The sequence below is a fragment of the Manis javanica genome, chromosome 2, assembly GCF_040802235.1.
Source record: "Manis javanica isolate MJ-LG chromosome 2, MJ_LKY, whole genome shotgun sequence".
Lineage (NCBI taxonomy): Eukaryota > Metazoa > Chordata > Mammalia > Pholidota > Manidae > Manis > Manis javanica.
Window position 1 is genome coordinate 204,738,933 of NC_133157.1, and position 18,937 is coordinate 204,757,869.

General features: G+C 36.4%; 2 protein-coding genes across 4 annotated transcripts in view; one reads left to right on the forward strand and one right to left on the reverse strand.

Moving 5' to 3' along the window:
* LOC140848002 (serine/threonine-protein kinase TAO3-like) overlaps nt 1-9,066 on the reverse strand; it is a 66,134-nt gene extending 57,068 nt beyond the window's left edge. For both annotated transcript variants that reach the window (XR_012128431.1, XM_073230049.1), the window contains exon 1: nt 7,711-9,066. Coding sequence is in view for 1 of the 2 variants with exons in the window: in XM_073230049.1 (XP_073086150.1) it covers nt 7,711-7,923 (213 nt within the window). In the remaining variant the exon portion in view is untranslated. The remainder of the gene's footprint in view (nt 1-7,710) is intronic.
* LOC140848000 (serine/threonine-protein kinase TAO1-like) overlaps nt 1-17,691 on the forward strand; it is a 398,025-nt gene extending 380,334 nt beyond the window's left edge. Inside the window, exons 22-25 of one of the 2 annotated variants that reach the window (XM_073230047.1) lie at nt 14,761-14,906; nt 15,487-15,663; nt 16,875-17,045; nt 17,569-17,691. In XM_073230047.1, coding sequence (XP_073086148.1) covers nt 14,761-14,906; nt 15,487-15,663; nt 16,875-17,042 — 491 coding nt within the window. In that variant the 3' untranslated portion in view covers nt 17,043-17,045; nt 17,569-17,691. Of the gene's footprint in view, nt 1-14,760; nt 14,907-15,486; nt 15,664-16,874; nt 17,046-17,568 lie in introns of those variants that run through there. The other variant, XM_073230048.1, reaches the window with a different exon arrangement.
* Nucleotides 17,692-18,937: the final 1,246 nt, after the last annotated feature.

Genomic DNA, 18,937 nt, shown 5'->3' on the forward strand with positions numbered 1-18,937 from the left:
AATAGTACTGGGGATGGAGCCAGTTAGTGTTTCCATGGGTCTGTATCATGATACAGTAAAAAATAAGTGATGCAGAGAGAAATGAACCATGGAAATTGAAAAACACTGCTGGCGATTCCTCTGTAAAGATGATAACCAATCACATAATCTTCATGTGCGCTATCTCTACATTTTTCTTAGTGATGCCATTGATCCTTGTGCTTCCTGTACTCCATTAGTACTAATAACTATTAATTTTGCTGAGGACCAAAACAGCCAAGAAAGGAATTACTGCTCAGGCATCTAAGGGTCCCCTAAACTAAAATCAAGAGGCAGTGGCCACTGGGAGAGGGATATGGTGTTGGCATGGGGTTTTCTCTCTCTGGCTGCCTCTTCCTGGTTGCTAATAGTTCTTCATGCACCCTCTGCCCCTTCTGAGCCACTACCGTATAAGCACAGATGTGGCCCAACACAGCAGCCCTTTCCTAGGAATTTTACATGGTCCTGCATATTTTTGTCCCATTCTCCCAATGTAAAGTGTCTAGTGTGTATTCAATTCAGGAAATCATATGTTTAAGTATATAAGTATGACTCTCTATTAGTGATGTAAGGAGGTTTCTGTTCTTTAGATAAACTTCTTCCTCTAAGGGGAAAAGTCACATCTTGCGTTGCCATCTTTGAGCTGCTTACCAAAATACAGATCATTATTAAAGAAAAACAAATTTGCTATTTTTCCTCATCTAACGTGATAGTGCTCCCACCAGTTTGTAGCATTGCCTTTGAAAAGGCCCTCTGAGTTGGGAAGAACTGGAAGTTTCTCAGGCTCAGATTCCTTAAAATGATGAAGACTGTGCTGTACATTTACAGGCTTGCCTCTAGTGCACAAGGATTACTGATTGAAGTCTATTTTGCTGTGTGTCTGGTTTTGTTGTCTGAACTTTTATAAAATCACTACAATAGGTCTGCATTGGAAATGATTCTTTGTAACTAATTTTATTGAACACTGTCTAGAAAAAGAAACTGAAGCTGAGAACTCTTCCTTTATTGACATTTATAATTTCTACTGAATTCTGGTAGCCCTCTTTAAAGTCACATTGACTGATTTTTCCCTCGTTTATATTCAGATTTACAAAATCTCACTCATACAAGGGAAGAGAATCCATTGGCCTAATGGTAGTCTTCAGATCACAAGTTACCAAGAAAGGACTTACAGTTACCAAAGGGAAAGGGACTGGGGAGGATGGGTGGGAAAGGAGGGATAAGGGGAAAAAGGGACGTTATGATTACCGCACATAATGTGTGTGGGGGGCCACGGGGAAGGCAGTAAAGCAACCACAATGTTGTTCATGTAAGTGTATATTAATGATACCAAAAAATAATAAAAATAAAATAGATTTAAAAAATGATAAATGTGCGATGTAGGGAACTGAAACTCATTACATTGCTGATAGGAGTGTAAAACTGTACAACTATTTTGGAAAACTTTAAGAGATGCTTATCAAGTTAAATAAACATTTACTATGATAGAGCAAGTTTTAACTAGTTATCATTTACTCAAAAGAAATTATAACACTCGTACACAAGATCTAGTAGAGAGCAGCTTTATTCATAATTGCCCCAAACTGCAAATAATACAAATATCTATCAGTAAGTAAATGTATTATAGAATTATGGTATATTCACACAATGAAATACTATTCATCGTAATAAAAAGGTGTAGAGTACTGATACATGGCTGCAACACAGGTGACTATGGAAAGCATTATGTTCAGCCAAATCCAGAAACAAAATAGTACATACTATACAATTTCCCTAAATTCTGTAACAGGTAAAATTTGTCTAAAGTGATAGATCTATGGTTGCAGCTAGTAGGGGACAGAAAAGGGGATGTGAATACAAAAGTACCCACAGGAACTTCACAGGATGATAAAATATTCTATGTATTATTGGGATAGTGAATTATGCAAGTGTAGACTTTACAAAACTCCAACTGTACACTTGTGGATGCATTTACTGCATGTAATACCCTCAGTTATATATATATATTGAAAACTTATGAACAAAGTATGGAAGGATCTGTATGAATTGCTAATATTGCTCTCTTAAAGTAAGTAGGGCTGTGAAGAGCATTACCTGTTAGCCCAGACATCTGTATTACCTAAATTTTTGTATCAGTCACTTTCATAAATTTAAGAAATTTTGTTCTAAATTTGAGAAAAATAAAACAGAATATTTTTAAAACCCCAACACATACTCTGATTAGGGGGACTATCCAAATGGCTATTAGCAAAGTTTTTTAATCTACAAAAGACTAACACATTTAAAAAATTTCTATGTCAAAAAATTTGAAACACAAGAATGCAAACATTCTGATTAAGGGTTAATTAAGGGTTAATATTCCTTAAATATATACATATCATTCAAATCGCTCAGAAAGTACCTAATCCACCAATATATAAATGGCCAAGGGATATCAACATTCCATAAACAGGTAATATAAATAATTGGGAGGAGAAGTCAAAACCTGAAGCATAATGGGTGTAGTCATGAGTTTTCTGATTCTGTTTTCCTCTATCTCCTGGCTTTGGCCTAAGAGTTGCCTGAGTAACTATTTTGATAGTGCTGATGACAAGAAAACCCTTCAGAGGAGTCCCCTTCTTCTGTCCCAAAGGGGACCGACCCTGTGATCTGGAGATCATGAGGAAATATGCTAGTTTTTTTCCTGTTCTTTTACCTCTTAGCCCTAGACTTGCAGTGCCAGAGGAACAGGAAAAACCTTTCTGGCCAGAAAAGCTAGAAACAGGGCCTCTGTCATCCAAACACTACGAGGGGAATTGCCATTATGTTTTTTTTCCTTTTCTCTCTTCTTTCTGCACTTTATGCAAGGACAGCCCCAGTTATGGGGGAACTGTACAATGCAGAAGTCCAAAGGCATCTGTGTCTTTCTGATCAAAGTAACTGGGAAAAGGCCACTGGAAACTGAAGAGAATGGGAGAAATCATGGAGAAGAAAGAACTGGAAAAGACATCCCTATTCTAGGCATAAAGTAATACAAATAACAACTTGTGTTTGTTTAAAATAGACTCATAAAGTATAGCAAAGGCTATGAGAAAGAGAACTAATAATGTATGATATATACTGCTGCCTAAGTCCTAGACTATCACTGAGAGACATAGCACAGGGCAAATGCAAAGAGCACAGGGAAAGTTTTGAAAGTAGAACTGGTATTAGAACCACCAACCACAGAAGGTGAGACAGAACGTGTCATCTACACTGGTTGGTGTCTGCTAAAACAAACAAATCAACCTTCTCCAGAAGATGCAAACATGACTCAGAAATGACAATATCATATTCAAAATGACTAGAATGAAATCCAAAATTTACTGCACATGCTAAAGCAAACAACACACACATACACCACTGGAGAATGTGACAAATTCTCAAGGGAAAGAAAGGACAGATGCCTATTTTGAGATGCCTAATGTTGGAATTATCACATAAGACTTTAAAGCAGTTATTATAACCATAGTAAATGCGATAATGGTTAACACTCTTGAAATAATTGGAAAGACTGAAGTTCTTAACAGAAAAATAAAAACTATAAAAGAAGATCCACATTGAGAAATTCAGAACTGAAAAATATGATTACCAGAAATTACAAAAGAAATTGCATGGGCTCAACCACTGAAAAGACATTATAGAAGGGTCTGGAAACTTGAAGACAATAAAGCAGCAGAAATTATCTACACTGAAGAAAATAGAGGAAAAAACATTGTAAAAAATGAATATATCCTTAGAAACTTGTGGGACAGTATTGAATTGTCTAAATTTCACATTATCGGTATTCTATAAAGGAAAAGATTTTACTTTTTAGAGAAAAGTATTCTTACTAAAAGCAGAAAAGACCCCAGATTTGATAAAAACATAAATTTAGAGATTCAAGATGCTCAGCAAGCCCCAAACAGAGAAATTTCAAAAGAATGTAGGCCTGATAAGGTGTAAACTCAAAATCAGTAACAAACAGCTAGGCCTGATAAGCCTAAACATGTCATAATGCTAAAAAGCAAAGATAAGCTAAAATTTGAATGATCACAGTTTTCTCATAAAATTCAATGTAGGCCACAGAATGTTGAATGATTAAAGTGAGGAAAGGAAAGAACTGCCAACCCAGAAGAGAATCCTTTACCTAAGCAAAGTCTTATAGAATGAATGCAAAACACGAGAGAGAGAGAGAGAGAGAGAGAGAGAGAGAGAGAGAGAGAGACTTAGATGAAGGGAAGCTAAGAGAATCTGACCTCCATTAGGGAAATGTAAAATATTAAACAAAAGACAGCTGAAGGCTATATTAATACTACATGAAATATTCAGGGCTTCAGAGCTAGGAAAATTACAAGGAGTAAAGAGAGACATTACATAATGTCATGATTCCATTCATAATATTATTTAGGCCAGCTCTAATCTTTATTATGTCCCTCCTTCTACTGATTTTGGGCCTCATTTGTTCTTTTTCTAGTTTTGTTCATTGTGAATTTAGACTGTTCATATCATATTTTTCTTCATTCCTGAGGCAGCCCCGTATTGCAATATACTTCCCTCTTAGCATGGCCTTTGCTGCTTCCCACAGATTTTGCAGTGTTGAATTAGTGTTATTATTTGTCTCCATATATTGGTTGATCTGTTTTTATTTGGTCTTTGATCCATTGATTACTTAGGAGCATGTTGTTAAGCCTCCAGGGGTTTGTAGGCTTTTTCATTTTCTTTGAGTAATTTATTTCTAGTTTCATATCTTGGTGGTCTGAGAAGCTGCTTCAATTTCAATATTTTTTAATTTACTGAGTCTCTTTTTTGTGGCCTAGTGTATTGTCTATTCTTGAAAACGTTCCATGTGCACCTGAGAAGAACATGTATTCTGTGGCTTTTGGGTGGAGCATTCTGCAGATACCTGTTAGGTCCATCTGTTCTAATGTGTTGTTCAGTGCCTCTGTCTCCTTACTTATTTTCTGTCTGGTTGGTCTGTACTTTGGAGTGAGTGGTGTGTTGAAATCTCCTAAAATGAATGCATTGCATTCTATTTCCATGTTCAATTCTGTTAGTATTTGTTTCACATATGTAGGTGCTCCTGTGTTGGGTGCATAGGTATTTATAATGGTTATATCTTCTTGTTGGACTGACCGCTTTATCATTATGTAATGTCCTTCTTTGTCTCTTGTGACTTTCTTTGTTTTGAAGTCTATTTTGTCTGATACAAGTACTTTAATTCATGCTTTTTTCTCCCTATTTGATGCATGAAATATCATTTTCCATCCATTTATTTTCAGTCTGTGTATGTCTTGGGTTTGAAGTGAGTCTCTTGTAGGCAGCATATAGAGGGGTCTCTATGTCTTTGGATTAGTACATTCAAACCATTTACATTTAGGGCGATTACCAATAGGTATGTACTTATTGACATTGCAGGCTTTAGATTCATGGTTACCAAAAGTTCAGGGGTAACTTCCTTACTATCTAAGAGTCTCACTAAACTCACTTAGCATGCTATTACAAACACAATCTAAAGATTGTATTTTTTTTCTCTTCTTTTTTCTTCCTCCTTCATTCTTTATATATTAGGTATCATATTCTGTACTCTTTGTCTATCCCTTAACCTACATTGGGGTAGTTGATTTAATTTTGCATTTACTTAGGAATTAATTGCTCTGCTTTCTTTAATATGGTTTTATTACCTCTTGTGACAGCTATTTAGCCTTAGGAATACTTCCATCTATACCAGTCCATCCAAGATACACTGCAGAGACAGCTTGTGGGAGGTAAATTCTCTCAGCTTTTGCTTATCTGGAAATTGATCTCTCCTTCAACGTTAAATGATAATCTTATTGGGTAGAGTATTCTTGCTTCTGCTTCATTGCATTAAATATATCATGCCACTCCCTTCTGGCATGGAAGGTTTATGCTGAGAAGTCTGATGATTGCCTGATGGGTTTTCCTTTGTATGTGATCTTTTTTCTCTCTCTGGCCTCTTTTAATACTCTGTCCTTACCCTTGATCTTTGCCATTTTAATTATTATATGTTTTTGGTGTTGTCTTCCTTGGGTTCCTTGTGTTCGGAGATCTCTGCACCTCCAAGGCCTGAGAGACTATCTCCTTCCCCAGATTGGGGAGGTTTTCAGGGCTTACCTCCTCAAAGACACTGCCTTTTTCTCTCTCTTCTTCTTCTGTTACCCCTATAATACGAATATTATTCCATTTGGATTGGTCACACAATTCTCTCAATATTCTTTCGTTCCTAAAGATCCTTTTTTCTGAGCCTCAGCTTCTTTGTATTCCTCTTCTCCAATTTCTTTTTCATTTACCATCTCCTTCACTGTATCTAATACACTTTTAAATCCCCCAGTTGTACTCTCTAATGAATGGATCTCTGTCCTGAATTCATTCCTGAGTCCTTGAATGTTTTTTCTACGTCCATGGACATGTTTATGATTTTTTTTTGAAATCTCTTTCAGGAAGGTTGATGAGTTCATTTTCATTTGACCCTTTTTCTGGTGTTTTGAGGATTTGGGTTTGAACCAGTCTCCTTTGACATTTCATATTTGTATGTGGCACCCTCTAGTGCCCAGAAGGTCTACTCTATGGGGCTGCTTAGCCGATGGAGCAATGTCGGTGGTTGCTGGGTGTGGTGCTGGTGACTGGGGGTTGGTAAGAGCTGTTTCCTGCTTCTGAGCTACTGTGTCCCTCTCCACAGACAGACCAGTGGGCCAAGTACACAGGTGTAACCCTCTGTGCTTTGCCTTTGTAGCTGCTGTAGGCAGGGGCTCCCTTGGCTGGACTGATGCCAGGGAAGAGGCAGCTGGTTTGTGAGCCAGTGCCAGCTGGCCAAAAGTTGCAGCAGGCTGCATATCATGGTGGAAGGCTTCAGAGCTGAAAAGTTCCCAACCTGCTGGGCAGAGTGCACCTGGACAATTTTGTCTACCTGTCCTTTTTCCTGAGCAGCAAGCCCTCTGTAATCCTTCCCATTTAGTAGCCCTCTCACTGTTAGGAAGTCTCTCATACTGCCTGCCTTTCTTTTGTCTCAGAGCAGCTGGATGTGGATCCCTGTTTTCCACAAGCGGCTGGAATCTCAGTCTCTCCAAATATTCCTCGTGTCTTAATTTTTGAACCCCACTAATCTCCAGAGCACAATGCAATATAGGTTTGTGCTCCCACAGCAGATCTCCAGGGCTGAGTGTTCAGTAGTCCTAGGCCTCCACCCCCTCCTCACTCCATTTCTCTTCCTTCTCCCAGTGAGCTGGGGTGGGAGAAGTGCATGGGTAGCCCCAGATAACAGCTTTGGTATGTTACCCTTTTTGAGGTCTGTTCTCTTCTCCAGGTGTAAGCAGTCTGGTGCTGCCTTCTTTCCTATTGATCTTTTAGGGTTAGTTGTATTAACTATAATTTCATATTATATGTGGTTTTGGGAGGAGGCCTCTGTCTCACCTCTCACATCATCATCTTTAATCTGATCTACCTGACTTAACCATTGTTACATGATAAAAGTATCAAGTTATCAGGACATAATTCCATATCTACTCATTCCTGACTCAGCACTTGATATTTTACCTGTTATATAAATATTTCTCCCTTTCCCCAATTGAGTTGCTGGTTCTGGAGAACAGATACCCTAACATCAAAATGCCATCTTGGTTAATTTTGAAATAGCCACAAGTTAGAATAAATACATTAGTAATATTGGTCAGCTACCTCTTTTTCCACAGCAGCCTGATGTTTCTTGATAAGTTTCTTCATTTTTGCTGCAAAGTTGTTATGCTCAGTTTCAGGATTTTTCTCTAATCTGTGATGATGCTCATCCATCTTAGCCTTTAGATTATTTTCCAGATTCACCAGCTGTTTCTGATGTTGCTGCGTCATTCTCTTACAGCCAGATATTTGTTCTCTGAGCTGTTTCCTGCTCATGTTCTGGCATTTCTCTTGTATCCTACAACAATGGAGAAGAAAGAATGAAATAAAGCAAAAACTTTTTCTTTCAAAACCATCTTAGACCAGTCTACTATCAACTAAGTAGGTAATTCATGTAGGAGATCCCACTCAACAGCATCTAATAAAATTTCATCTCAACAAGCAGACAAGGTAGTTGGTTATAAAATTTAAATGGGAATTTGAAAGACCTAGAATAGCCAAAATTTTGAGGGGGTTAAAAAGTTGGTAGATATAAATTTAGTGATCTAAACAGTGTGGTATTGGTATAAGTACAGGCTGAATAGAGCAAAGGAACACAGTAAAATCTGGAAACAGACCGACATATTTTCAGTCAATTGATTTGCTACCAAAAAGTCAAGTTAATTCAAAGAGGAAAGGAAAGTTTTTAACAAATCCTGCTGTAACAACTGGTTCTCTGTATGCAAAATAAATAAATGCTTAGTCATACTATATATAGAAATTAATTTGAAAAGAGTCACTTGACCTAAACCTAAAATCCAGAATCATACAGCAGAAGGAAACACAGAATATTGTGATGACCTTGGGTCACCAAATATTTCTTGGGTAAGACACAAAAAACACTGACTATAATTTTAAAAATGTACAAACTGGATTCTTAGAGACAAAGTTCACATAATATATGATTAATGATTTAAAGTAAACAAGTCAGTAGTAATTAGTATATTCGTGATGTTCTGCAAGACTTCCCGTATCTAGTTACAAAACATATATAGTATTTCAGAAGAAAACCCTCTATGTTTTAAGCAGTTGCTCCCCCATCTCCCCTTCTGGTAACCACCAGTCTATTTCCTGTCTATGGTTTATCTATTTTGGATGTTTCATGTAATATGTGACCTGTTGTATCTGGCTTCTTTCACCTAGCATGTTTCCAAGATTCATCCATATTGTATAGGATGTATCAGTACTACATTCCTTTTTATAGCTGAATAATATTCCATTGTATGCACATACCCTCATTTGTTCATCCATTTATTTGTTGCTGAACCTCTGTGTTGTTTCCATGTTTTGGCTATTGTGAATACTGCTGTTATCTTAAAGATACTGAAAACGGAGCCAGGTGTTGAAGCTTTGATTATTGCTTTTTTCTCCCCATACATTTACCTGTCCATGTGATTTTCTCCCATACTTTCTTCTGTGATTTCTCCACTCCAACTATGTGGACATTTTGCCACCATACCCCTCCCTTTTTATATGCCTCAGAAAAGTTAGTACACACACACAAAATTATAAACCAATCTCTTTGGAGAGCAAGAGTTAGATGAAATAATAACAGCTCCAATCAGTCAATATATAATAAGAATAACATGAATTATCAAGATGGATAAATTTCAAGAACACAGGGATAATGTAACATTAGAAAAACTGGTTAATATTAATGAAGTATATTTCATAGATCAAAGGAGAAAAATAGGACCATCCTAGTTTTTTCAAGTCTTAGTAAACTGAATCTTAAGGAATACTTCCTTTGCATCATAAAAATTTATATTTAATTAACGCTTATTAAGAAAGAGCATATGCAAGGCATTGTATTATGTTTTAGTGATTCAAAACATTAAAATAAAGCAAATCCCTGCTCTGGAGAACCTAAAACATGTGGTATTACTCACAAAACATTCACAGTCCTCCTTTTCTGCAGCAGACTATCTCACACCTGGGAGTTAATCCAAAGGAAGTAATTCAAATTAAGATACTTTCATAAGTTCATTGCAGTGTTATTTTTTAGGAGCAAAATCTCTTAACCTTAATGTCCCCACAATAGGGGAATAGTTGTGGAAATTTTCTTCACATTAACTCAATGGACTATGATGCATCCATTAATAAGTTTCCTTCAGTACCCCACAATGTGCCAGCAAGCTAGCACATAGACTAAATTAGTTCAAAGGCCCTGCAGTAATATTGAACTCTATACGTGAAGTAATATAAGTTGTACAAAGTATAAACAGAGTTTTACAACTGCCGCGACACTGACATTTTGGATCAGGTAATGCTTCCGTGGGGTCCAGGGGTTTGTCCCTGCACACTGCAGGATATTTCACAGCCTCCCTGACCTTCACCAGTGGTCCAGCACACCCTCCTGCTTGGTTTTTGGTAACTGAAACCATCCCACATGTTCCCCACATGTCCCCCTAGGGGGCAGGCTTGCTTTGGTCAAGTATATTGTGTATTTGACATATAACACAGTATTCTATATATAGTTTGACTACAACTATATAAAAAACCAATATTGAAAAGAATAAAAAGTTGGGAGAAACAATGAGGAAATATTGCTTCCTATAATTATTTGATGTAGGGCAGGGATATGGGACAAGCATCAAGATTAAATTTCCTAAAAAATGCTGAGATAGAAATAGTATAGGAAGAACAGGAGGAACCTTTTAGTCCCATGAGATGGAAATCTGTGAAGTGGGTACCAGGTGGGCTGTGCTGACCTAGGCAGGCAGCGGGCTCTGGGGAAGATGTATCGGGCAAGGGATTTGGGGCTCATGCCTCATCTGTCTCTGATTATGTGATCTTGAGAGGATCACCGCCCCTCTGGGGTTTCAGATTCTGTCCTTTTGCTGGCATTTAGTGAAACCTGAACTCGTCTTAATAGTCCAGACTTTCTACTTTTTCCATAATTATCCAGCCTCTATACTCGCTGTCCTCCTAACACCAATATACTGGGTGCTCACTTTATGCCCAGGAAAGCACCAAGTGTTTTAAAAGATGCAATTAGTGGAAAATGTAATCTTTGCTCTGGATGCATTTATAATTTGGAGAGGGAGAAAACAAGCCTTAGGAAAACAATTTAACACATTTTACATCTTTCACTAACTGTTTTCCACATATGTTGGTCTTGTTGGCCCAATCATATTGCTTGAAAAAAAACAGACACCCCAGGATGGCAGAACACATACATACCCAAGGCTGAGAACCTCAGAGGAGGCTTCACTTTCTAGGGGTAACAGTCTTCACTACACTGATCCCTTCAGTTTACTAAACAAGTAAGCAAACAATAGCAAGCTCAGGAGAGGGGGGATTCCAGAATTTTTTATGACATATTGCCCCAAAATTCCTGGTTATTAACAAAGAAATATGAGACACATAAAGAAATAGGGAAAGTGTGACCCATACCCAGTAAAAAGAGCTGGCAGCAGAAATAGTCCTGTGAGAGGGACCAGATGTTATATTTAACACAGACTTCAAAGTAGCCATTATTAACATGTTCAAAGAACTGAAGGAAATTATGATAAAAGAGGTAAAGAAATGTGTGATATCAACATCACAACAAATAGAAACTATCAACAAAGGAGCTAGAAATTATAAATGAAATGGAAATTCTGGGATGAAACGTACAATCATTGAAATGTATCATTTATTAAAGGGGCTCAACACTATCTCTGAACTGAGAGAAGAAAGAAACAGCAAGCTTGATGATAATTCAATAAAGAGTATGCAATCTGCAGAAGAGAGAGGAAAGGGAATGAACAAAAGTGAACAGAGCCTCAGATTACAAAAGGTTGAAGAGTAACTTGGAAGTTACTCCTAGTTCCCTGTTAGGAGAGGCCAGCAGATGCCGCCCTGGTCAAGTGATCTAAGTGAACATCAGCAGGAGCAGGATCGACTGAAGTCGTGCCCCAGCCGATAGCAGCAATGAGAAGGACACAGCAATACTTCCATGGTATTTCCTCCCTAGATACCCCACCTGACTCACATCATGAGGAAACACATGAAACCAGATGATGAACATCCTGTGCACTAACTTGCCTGTAATCTTTAAGGATACCAAGGTCATGGAAGTCGAGAGAACTGTTCCTCACTGAAGGAGATTAAAGGGCCTTGACAAGTAAATGCAGTGTGTGCTTCTGAACTAGATCCTTTGGCTGGAATCACTGACAAAACTTGAATGAGTTCTGAGAATTAGGTAGTGGTAATTGCCACTGCCAGTTTCCTGATTTTAACATTTATATTTTGGCAGTTGAACATAAGTAAATGCTTATAATTCTACCAGGTTCTCATTAATTTTTTTTTCCTATAATTAAAATTATTGTAAATGCCCTATCATTAATTTCTCACTATTTTTACTTTGATAAGTTTTAAGAGTAAAGCTTTATATTTATGAGAATTTTAGGTATTTCTTGTGAATTGAATTGGTGCTATTTTTTTCTTTTTTTCATCTTATGTTCCCTCATTTTGCATTTTAATCCAGAGGCAAGTCTAGTATTGTTGGTGAGGCCCATGAGCTCCTCATCTACTCCTGTACTCTGTTTTCATAGGCCATAGGGTTTGGGCTCCCTCCATTCCTGTATACGCTCCTGTAATTTTTGTGATTCTTTGAAAATCTGAATTTCTAATCTAACATTTTTGTTTTCTTTCCTTTGGGAGTTAGTTGTGATGAGATACCAAAAATGCTTCCATGTCAGTGTATTTAGATAAATTGGTGGATTGGTTTTGGGAACCCTGAAGAAGAACTCTGAAGTCAAAGACTAAAAAAGGAGAAAAGAGAATTACATAAAAATAAACATTTGGAGTAACTGTAGCCTTTACTCTTTGGGAACATTTCCCTTTACTTTTCTGAAAACAATATTTTTGTGGCAAGTACTTCAGAAGAAATTGTAACTAGAATAATTAACAGTGATGTCTTCATTCTTAATTTTCTAAAGCTTTGTTTTAAAACTATGGCTCTTTAAATCACTGATGTATAGTATTAAAAAATAAACATGATACTCTTAAACTCATCTCCTGCTTCTTAATGAAGTGTTACTGTTTTAGCCACTCACTTCTTATAAATAAATATACCTAGGGAATGAAAATAAAAATTTTAAGTGAGAAAGAGAGAAGTATATAAGAGAAGGGAAAAGAAAAATTGTGGAGAGGTTGTACCTCTAGTGGAATCCTAGCTTTGTGTTTTGAAGAGTACTATTTATATATTTGTGTTAAGTTCCTGACAAGTTGTATATAAATTTGTTGCTTTATTAAAACAGAGAAAGTTACATTTTCAAAGACCCTTCTGCTGTTTTGTAAAGCAAACAAAAACAAAAATCAGTCATTTTTAAGTATGTTTGTCATGTTTTCTTGTAGATGTCTAAGGTCTAAGTTGGGTTGCACACAATTTTTGCAAAGGGCCAGAGAGTAAATATTTTAGTCATGTGGGCCATATGGTAAACTACTCATCTCTCCTGTAATAGGAAAGAAAGGAGGCATACACAGTAACACAAATGAATAAATCTTCACTATGTTCCTATGAAACATTATTTGATTTCTTCTTTCAACCACTTAAACATGTGAAAACTATTTTTAGTATGTGAGCTGTACAAAAACAGGCCGTGGGCATAGGTCCATGGGCTGCATAGTTGACCTCAGTCTAAGTGCTTGCTGGCAGACTAGGACTTTATGAAAAGCCATTTCCTCCAATTAAAGAATTAGAGAATCAGTAAATTTTCTAACATACTTTTTGGTTATTGAGTTAATGTTCCCTTACATACTTTAGAGAGCTGGGTGGGGAAAGATTAAATGGGTTGAAGATTAGGAAACTAGGTAATGTTTGATGGAGAGGTTGTTGGGCATGCCTGAATTTACAGCAAATCTGTAACCTGCATGGAGACTTGTGGCAAAGGCACTGAGTTTGCCTAACACATGGCAAGCACTTAGTAAGTACATAAATGTAGAAATAGCAGCATAAAAGCTACTTACTGTAGTTCTCTATTTAGTACTAAATATTTTCAGCAACTAACCAGTTGCCTGTGATTCTAAATTAAAGTTTTAAATCCTAGTTCCAGTTGTCCTAACTTTCCACTAGCAATGTAAGTGCAAAATGTCTTAGTTGTGCTAGGCCATGCTCTTGAGCAGTGTGTCAAGGTATTACTACCTAGTACTTTATAGAAAAAATCCTTGATCTGGTAACCACTGTTCTAACTCCCATTTTCAAAAGTTCCTGATTGTAAAACTTTTTTATATGATTGTCAAGTTCTGACACTATAGTCTCCCAGTAAGCTCTTACTTTAGAGAAACACTAAACATATAGAAAAGTATTTTAACTCCATATTTTAATCTTGTGAAAAATGATTTAAAAACATGGACAGAGTCCAGAGTTTTCATTTTAAATAAAAACAATATAGTGAGATAAACCATTTTTTAAAAAACAGATGTTACTGGCTTAGGCCATTACCTGGGAAATAACTAGGAATTGCTCTGAGGAACATATTAAAGAATAGGAACTTATGCTTTAATTCATAATTTCATATAGACTTTACCATGATGTATAATGAAATAAACCTTTGTATATTTTTATTTGTTTGTTGTCCTGGTTGGTGTTTGAACTTGTGAGATAGGAATGTTGAAAAATATCTGTAAGATTTTAAGTTGGTTTTTAAATTCTTCCTTATTAGGTTGACTATCAGTTGTACCATAATTAAAGTTGTCTTTTTGATTGACATTTTGTAGAATAACCAGGTTCTAGATTAGAATTATATAGGATAAATTACATAGAAACTCAAAACAGTTTTCATTTATTTGTGGCTTTATTGTTTACACTCTTTGGGCATCATCTTTTCCATGTAAATGAATTTACTAATTTATGATATTTTATTGATATTTAAAAGCACTAATCTGAAAGCTGCATTTCATGAGTTGAAATAATAATCATTAGCCCTGATTTTTTTTCCCTTTCCAGTTTGGTGGAGGTTTTTTCTTTCCTTGTAGTAGTTTTTCCTGTGCCAAGGCCTCTTCAAGTATCACAGATCAACATGATGAGAGATTAACATATTTTTCCTAATCTTTAATGTAGCTGGTTTTTCTGTTTTCTGATTACAGACCTTGCTTGCATGTACAAGTTATTTAGTCGTGTGCCAAATGGTTTGAAGACCATGTGTGAGTGTGTGAGTTCCTGCTTGAGGGAACAAGGTAAAGCCCTTGTTTCTGAGGAAGGAGAAGGAAAGAACCCCATTGATTATATTCAGGTCAGTAAATATAGAAGATTATAAGTTTATGACAAAGTGGTTTTGACAACTGCTAAAAGGTCACTTTTACTAAGCTATATATTTTGTATTTTTTACTTTGTCCCAATGGTAAATTAATATGTATAAATTATCCTAAATATTTTAGAATTTTGCAAAGTAGGCCTATTTATATCGGGTAGCAGGACTCAGCTGCTCTTTTCACTTACTAACCTATTTGATGAAGCCCTTATATGCCTTAGTGTTCATACACCTCCTGTGTAGGAAGAAAAACTGTTTGTTACTGTTTGTTTCAAAATGGTTTTGCTTTCAGTTAGTATTATGAATAAATTATGCTGCAGTTTTTCCATGTTTTAAGTATAAATAAGAAGTTTTTTTGAATATTTTTAAAGCTCTTGTTCGTGTCACCCATTAGTTGAGACAATGAAATGAAAAGAAGTTGAAAACAAAACATAGAATCTGAGTTTAACACTGAATGCACACATTTATCAGCAAAATGATAATAATCGTACATGATCACAAGTATATTATTAATAGAAATTTTATTAATAATATATCCTAAATTTATTTTGTTTTTTGAAAGGGCTTATTGGATCTGAAGAGTGGGTTTGATCGCTTCCTCCAGGAATCATTTAATAATGACCGGCTCTTTAAACAAACTATTGCAGGTGACTTGGAGTATTTTTGCAACCGCAACTCCAGGTCCCCTGAATACGTCTCATTATTTATTGATGATAAGCTGAAAAAGGGAGTAAAAGGGGTAAGTATAAATGTGTGTGAAACACATTAAATTTTATTTGTAAATACAAAATTACTGTATTTTGTAAGTCTGAAATTAAGCATACATTATTCTTTGCTGTACTATGTACTTCCCTTACATGTGTACTGTGATCTTTGAAAAGAATTGTTTAAGTATTTGAAGTGGTAAGAAGAACTTTGACATTTCCCTTAATGTGTAATTGACATAAAAATAAAGAACTAGATAGCCATAGTTACTGACCAGTCCACAGACAGAAAGCATCAGATATGCTATAGAGATGTAACTAGAAAACAGCTACCTGCAGCACAGAATGTTGTTTGCTGTCATCTTGTTCTGGGGTCTGTATATCAAACAATACCTGGATGCAGAGAATTTGCAGACATAAACTAGAATAGCTATCAAAAAATAGTTTGAAAGCATATACTGAAGCTCATCTTTAAGCCTTTATTATATATACTGGGACCTTGGAAGCTCACCATAGCATAGAAAATCATATTAAGCATATTGTGATCACACATAAAATTTTATTTTAAACTTCATTTTGGAACTTATGCAGCAAAAAGGAAAAACAATAGTCTGTAGGTCCTCAGGCAGGCAGCTGCAACAAAGAAACAGGAAGAAGACGACCATGGACACAGAATAGAAAAGACACATCTGTTTGGTCTTCCATAATTTTTAATACAAGTTTTATACCACCTGCACCAGTATCATCTTGCCCTTCCTTAAAAGAGAAGAGCAACAGGCAAGGGGTCTTCTCTTTTAATTAATAACAAATTATTACCCTTTGGCAAAATTTAGGTTTTTATTGAGCTTATATGAAAATAAGCAGTCTTTTTGGCTATGAAAGTTTCTACCGAAGTATTATGCAAAGTCACTGCAAGATTTTTGTGCTTAAAATTTCATTGCATCTGTTTAAGTCACCCTTTAATCCTGCTGCGTGTCACTGCATGCCTCCATCTCAGCGGAGCCCTGGGGCCTGGAGCTCCACTCTGCCCCCGGATGAGGGCTGTGCTGGGCGGGGATGTGGGAGCTGTGCTCGTGCTGTCTGAAGCAGGGGGCCCTCTCTCAGGCCGGTTCCCTCCTCCTTAGAGTTCTCAACCCGATGATTTGTTACCAAAGAGTACTGGTTTTAATTATAGATGAACTATGGTGCTATTTTGGTAGAACTAAAATGTTTTAATTGTTAAATCTTCTTTTCATTGATTTTTCAGCAAACAGATCAAGAAGTAGAAACAGTATTGGATAAGGCAATGGTCCTTTTAAGGTTGATGCAAGAAAAAGATATATTTGAATGTTATTATAAGCAACACTTGGCAAGGAGACTTCTCACAAATAAAAGTGTTTCTGATGACTCTGAAAAAAATATGATATCTAAGTGAAAGGTAAGCAGTACACAAGATGGAATGGAGTCTGTCCAACCAACTGATGTTTACCACATGATTAAACACTAGTAGCATATGATTAGAAAATACTTAATTTAGTTAAAATATTTTTTAATTAGCAAAGGTAGATTTTTTTTTTTTGAGCAGGCTATACTGTAGTTCAGGTTCTGGGGCATGCACAGTTGGCTGGAAATTCTCTTGGTATGACAGGGCACGTTCATGGAAATGGGGAGTATCACCATATAGTTCTGTTTCACAAAGTGTGGTCCGTAGACTACCTGTACCCATTACCGCCTGAGATGCTTGTTAAAAACAGAGTTCTGGGCCCTACCATCAGGAAGGCATATCAGAATCTGAAAGAGTCTGGGAATCTACATTATAAAATAGAATCCTTGGGTTATTCATAGAGCAACTCTTGGAAAGATTTAGAAAAGATGGCAGTAGCTTGGAATAGTTTATTTCTTTGTACATTTTCTCATCCAAAAATCCCTCATTTATTTATGTTTGTGTTTTTCCTCCATAGACTGAATGTGGATGTCAGTTAACATCAGAACTGGAAGGAATGTTTAGGGATATGAGCATCTCAAGCATAACTATGGATGAATTCAGGCAACATCTACAGACAACTGGGGTAAGATTCTCCACTTATTTCTACTTTTAAATGAAATTCATTCATGTAAAGTCTTTTTGTTTTTAATTAAAGCATCGTTGATAACAATATTACATTGGTTTAAAGTATATGACACTGTTATTCATCAGCTCATGTAGTCTTCTGCAGTGGGCATTTTCATCCATTATCAGAACTGAATTGCTGGGGTTGGTTCCTTAAATGTCATGAGAGACAACATATGTATTGTCCGAGTGCTTTAAAAATCATTTTCCCCCAGATAAGCTCTTCTTCTAACTATCAATGTTAAAATACTTATTTCTTACTCTTCTAAAACTAAGTTTATCCTCCCTACATGAAGGAACGCACTGAACATTTAATGAACAATGATTCTGCTGCTGTAACCATTCTAGATCACGGAAAGAATCATGGGCTGAGGCAGGCGTCCTGAGTTTTAGTGCTCTTGCTTTCACTGCCCTCAGCACCCAGCGCTGTGCTGTAGGAGACTTGTTTCCCCGCTATCCTGTGCCTCAGTCTCCTCATTCACATCTGTAAGATCAGCCTAAATGGGCCTGACGTCTGACGAACTGAATATTAAACACTGACACCAGTGCATTTTAAATATGATTTTGTATTGTGACTCCCAAAAGGCAGTAAACTAGAATCTATACAGCTTTGGAGTCCAGCGGGGGTTTTGTGAGGATTCAGTGAAGTTCAGAATTTTGTTTCTTTCTAACTGTTTTTCAACTTCACCTTTAACCATAAGTTTTAGAGAACTCCAGCTTTTCTTTGACATTTTCTCTCTCAAGTAATATGTACTGCTTTGTAATTAAGATATGTCACACCCATGAAAGAAATTTGGAGATCTTTCCTCTGATATTTAAATATGAGATCACTTCTACTGGTTCCACAGTCTCTTCACAAGTAAAATAAATGAAAATACCTAATTCTATAGAAATGGGCATTTATATATATTAAGGCATTACTGGGACTTCTGGTCCCTCTCCATTTTAAATAGTTGTATGATTTGCCTCCTATTTGTAGTGTAGAAGGGCTGAAAGCAGGAAAGATAAAAGTCTATGGTAAATTTGGGTGGGGAGAACCTGAATAATGCGATCATCCTAGATACTTTTGTCTTTTTTAGATTGTTCAGGGATTTGTAACTTTATTCTAATACATTGATACATATTTTCATCTGATTCAGTTTTTATTACTGTTCATTCTTATTCTATGACTAACTTTACATATATGGAGAGCTATAGGGGGACAACTAGTCAGAATAAAT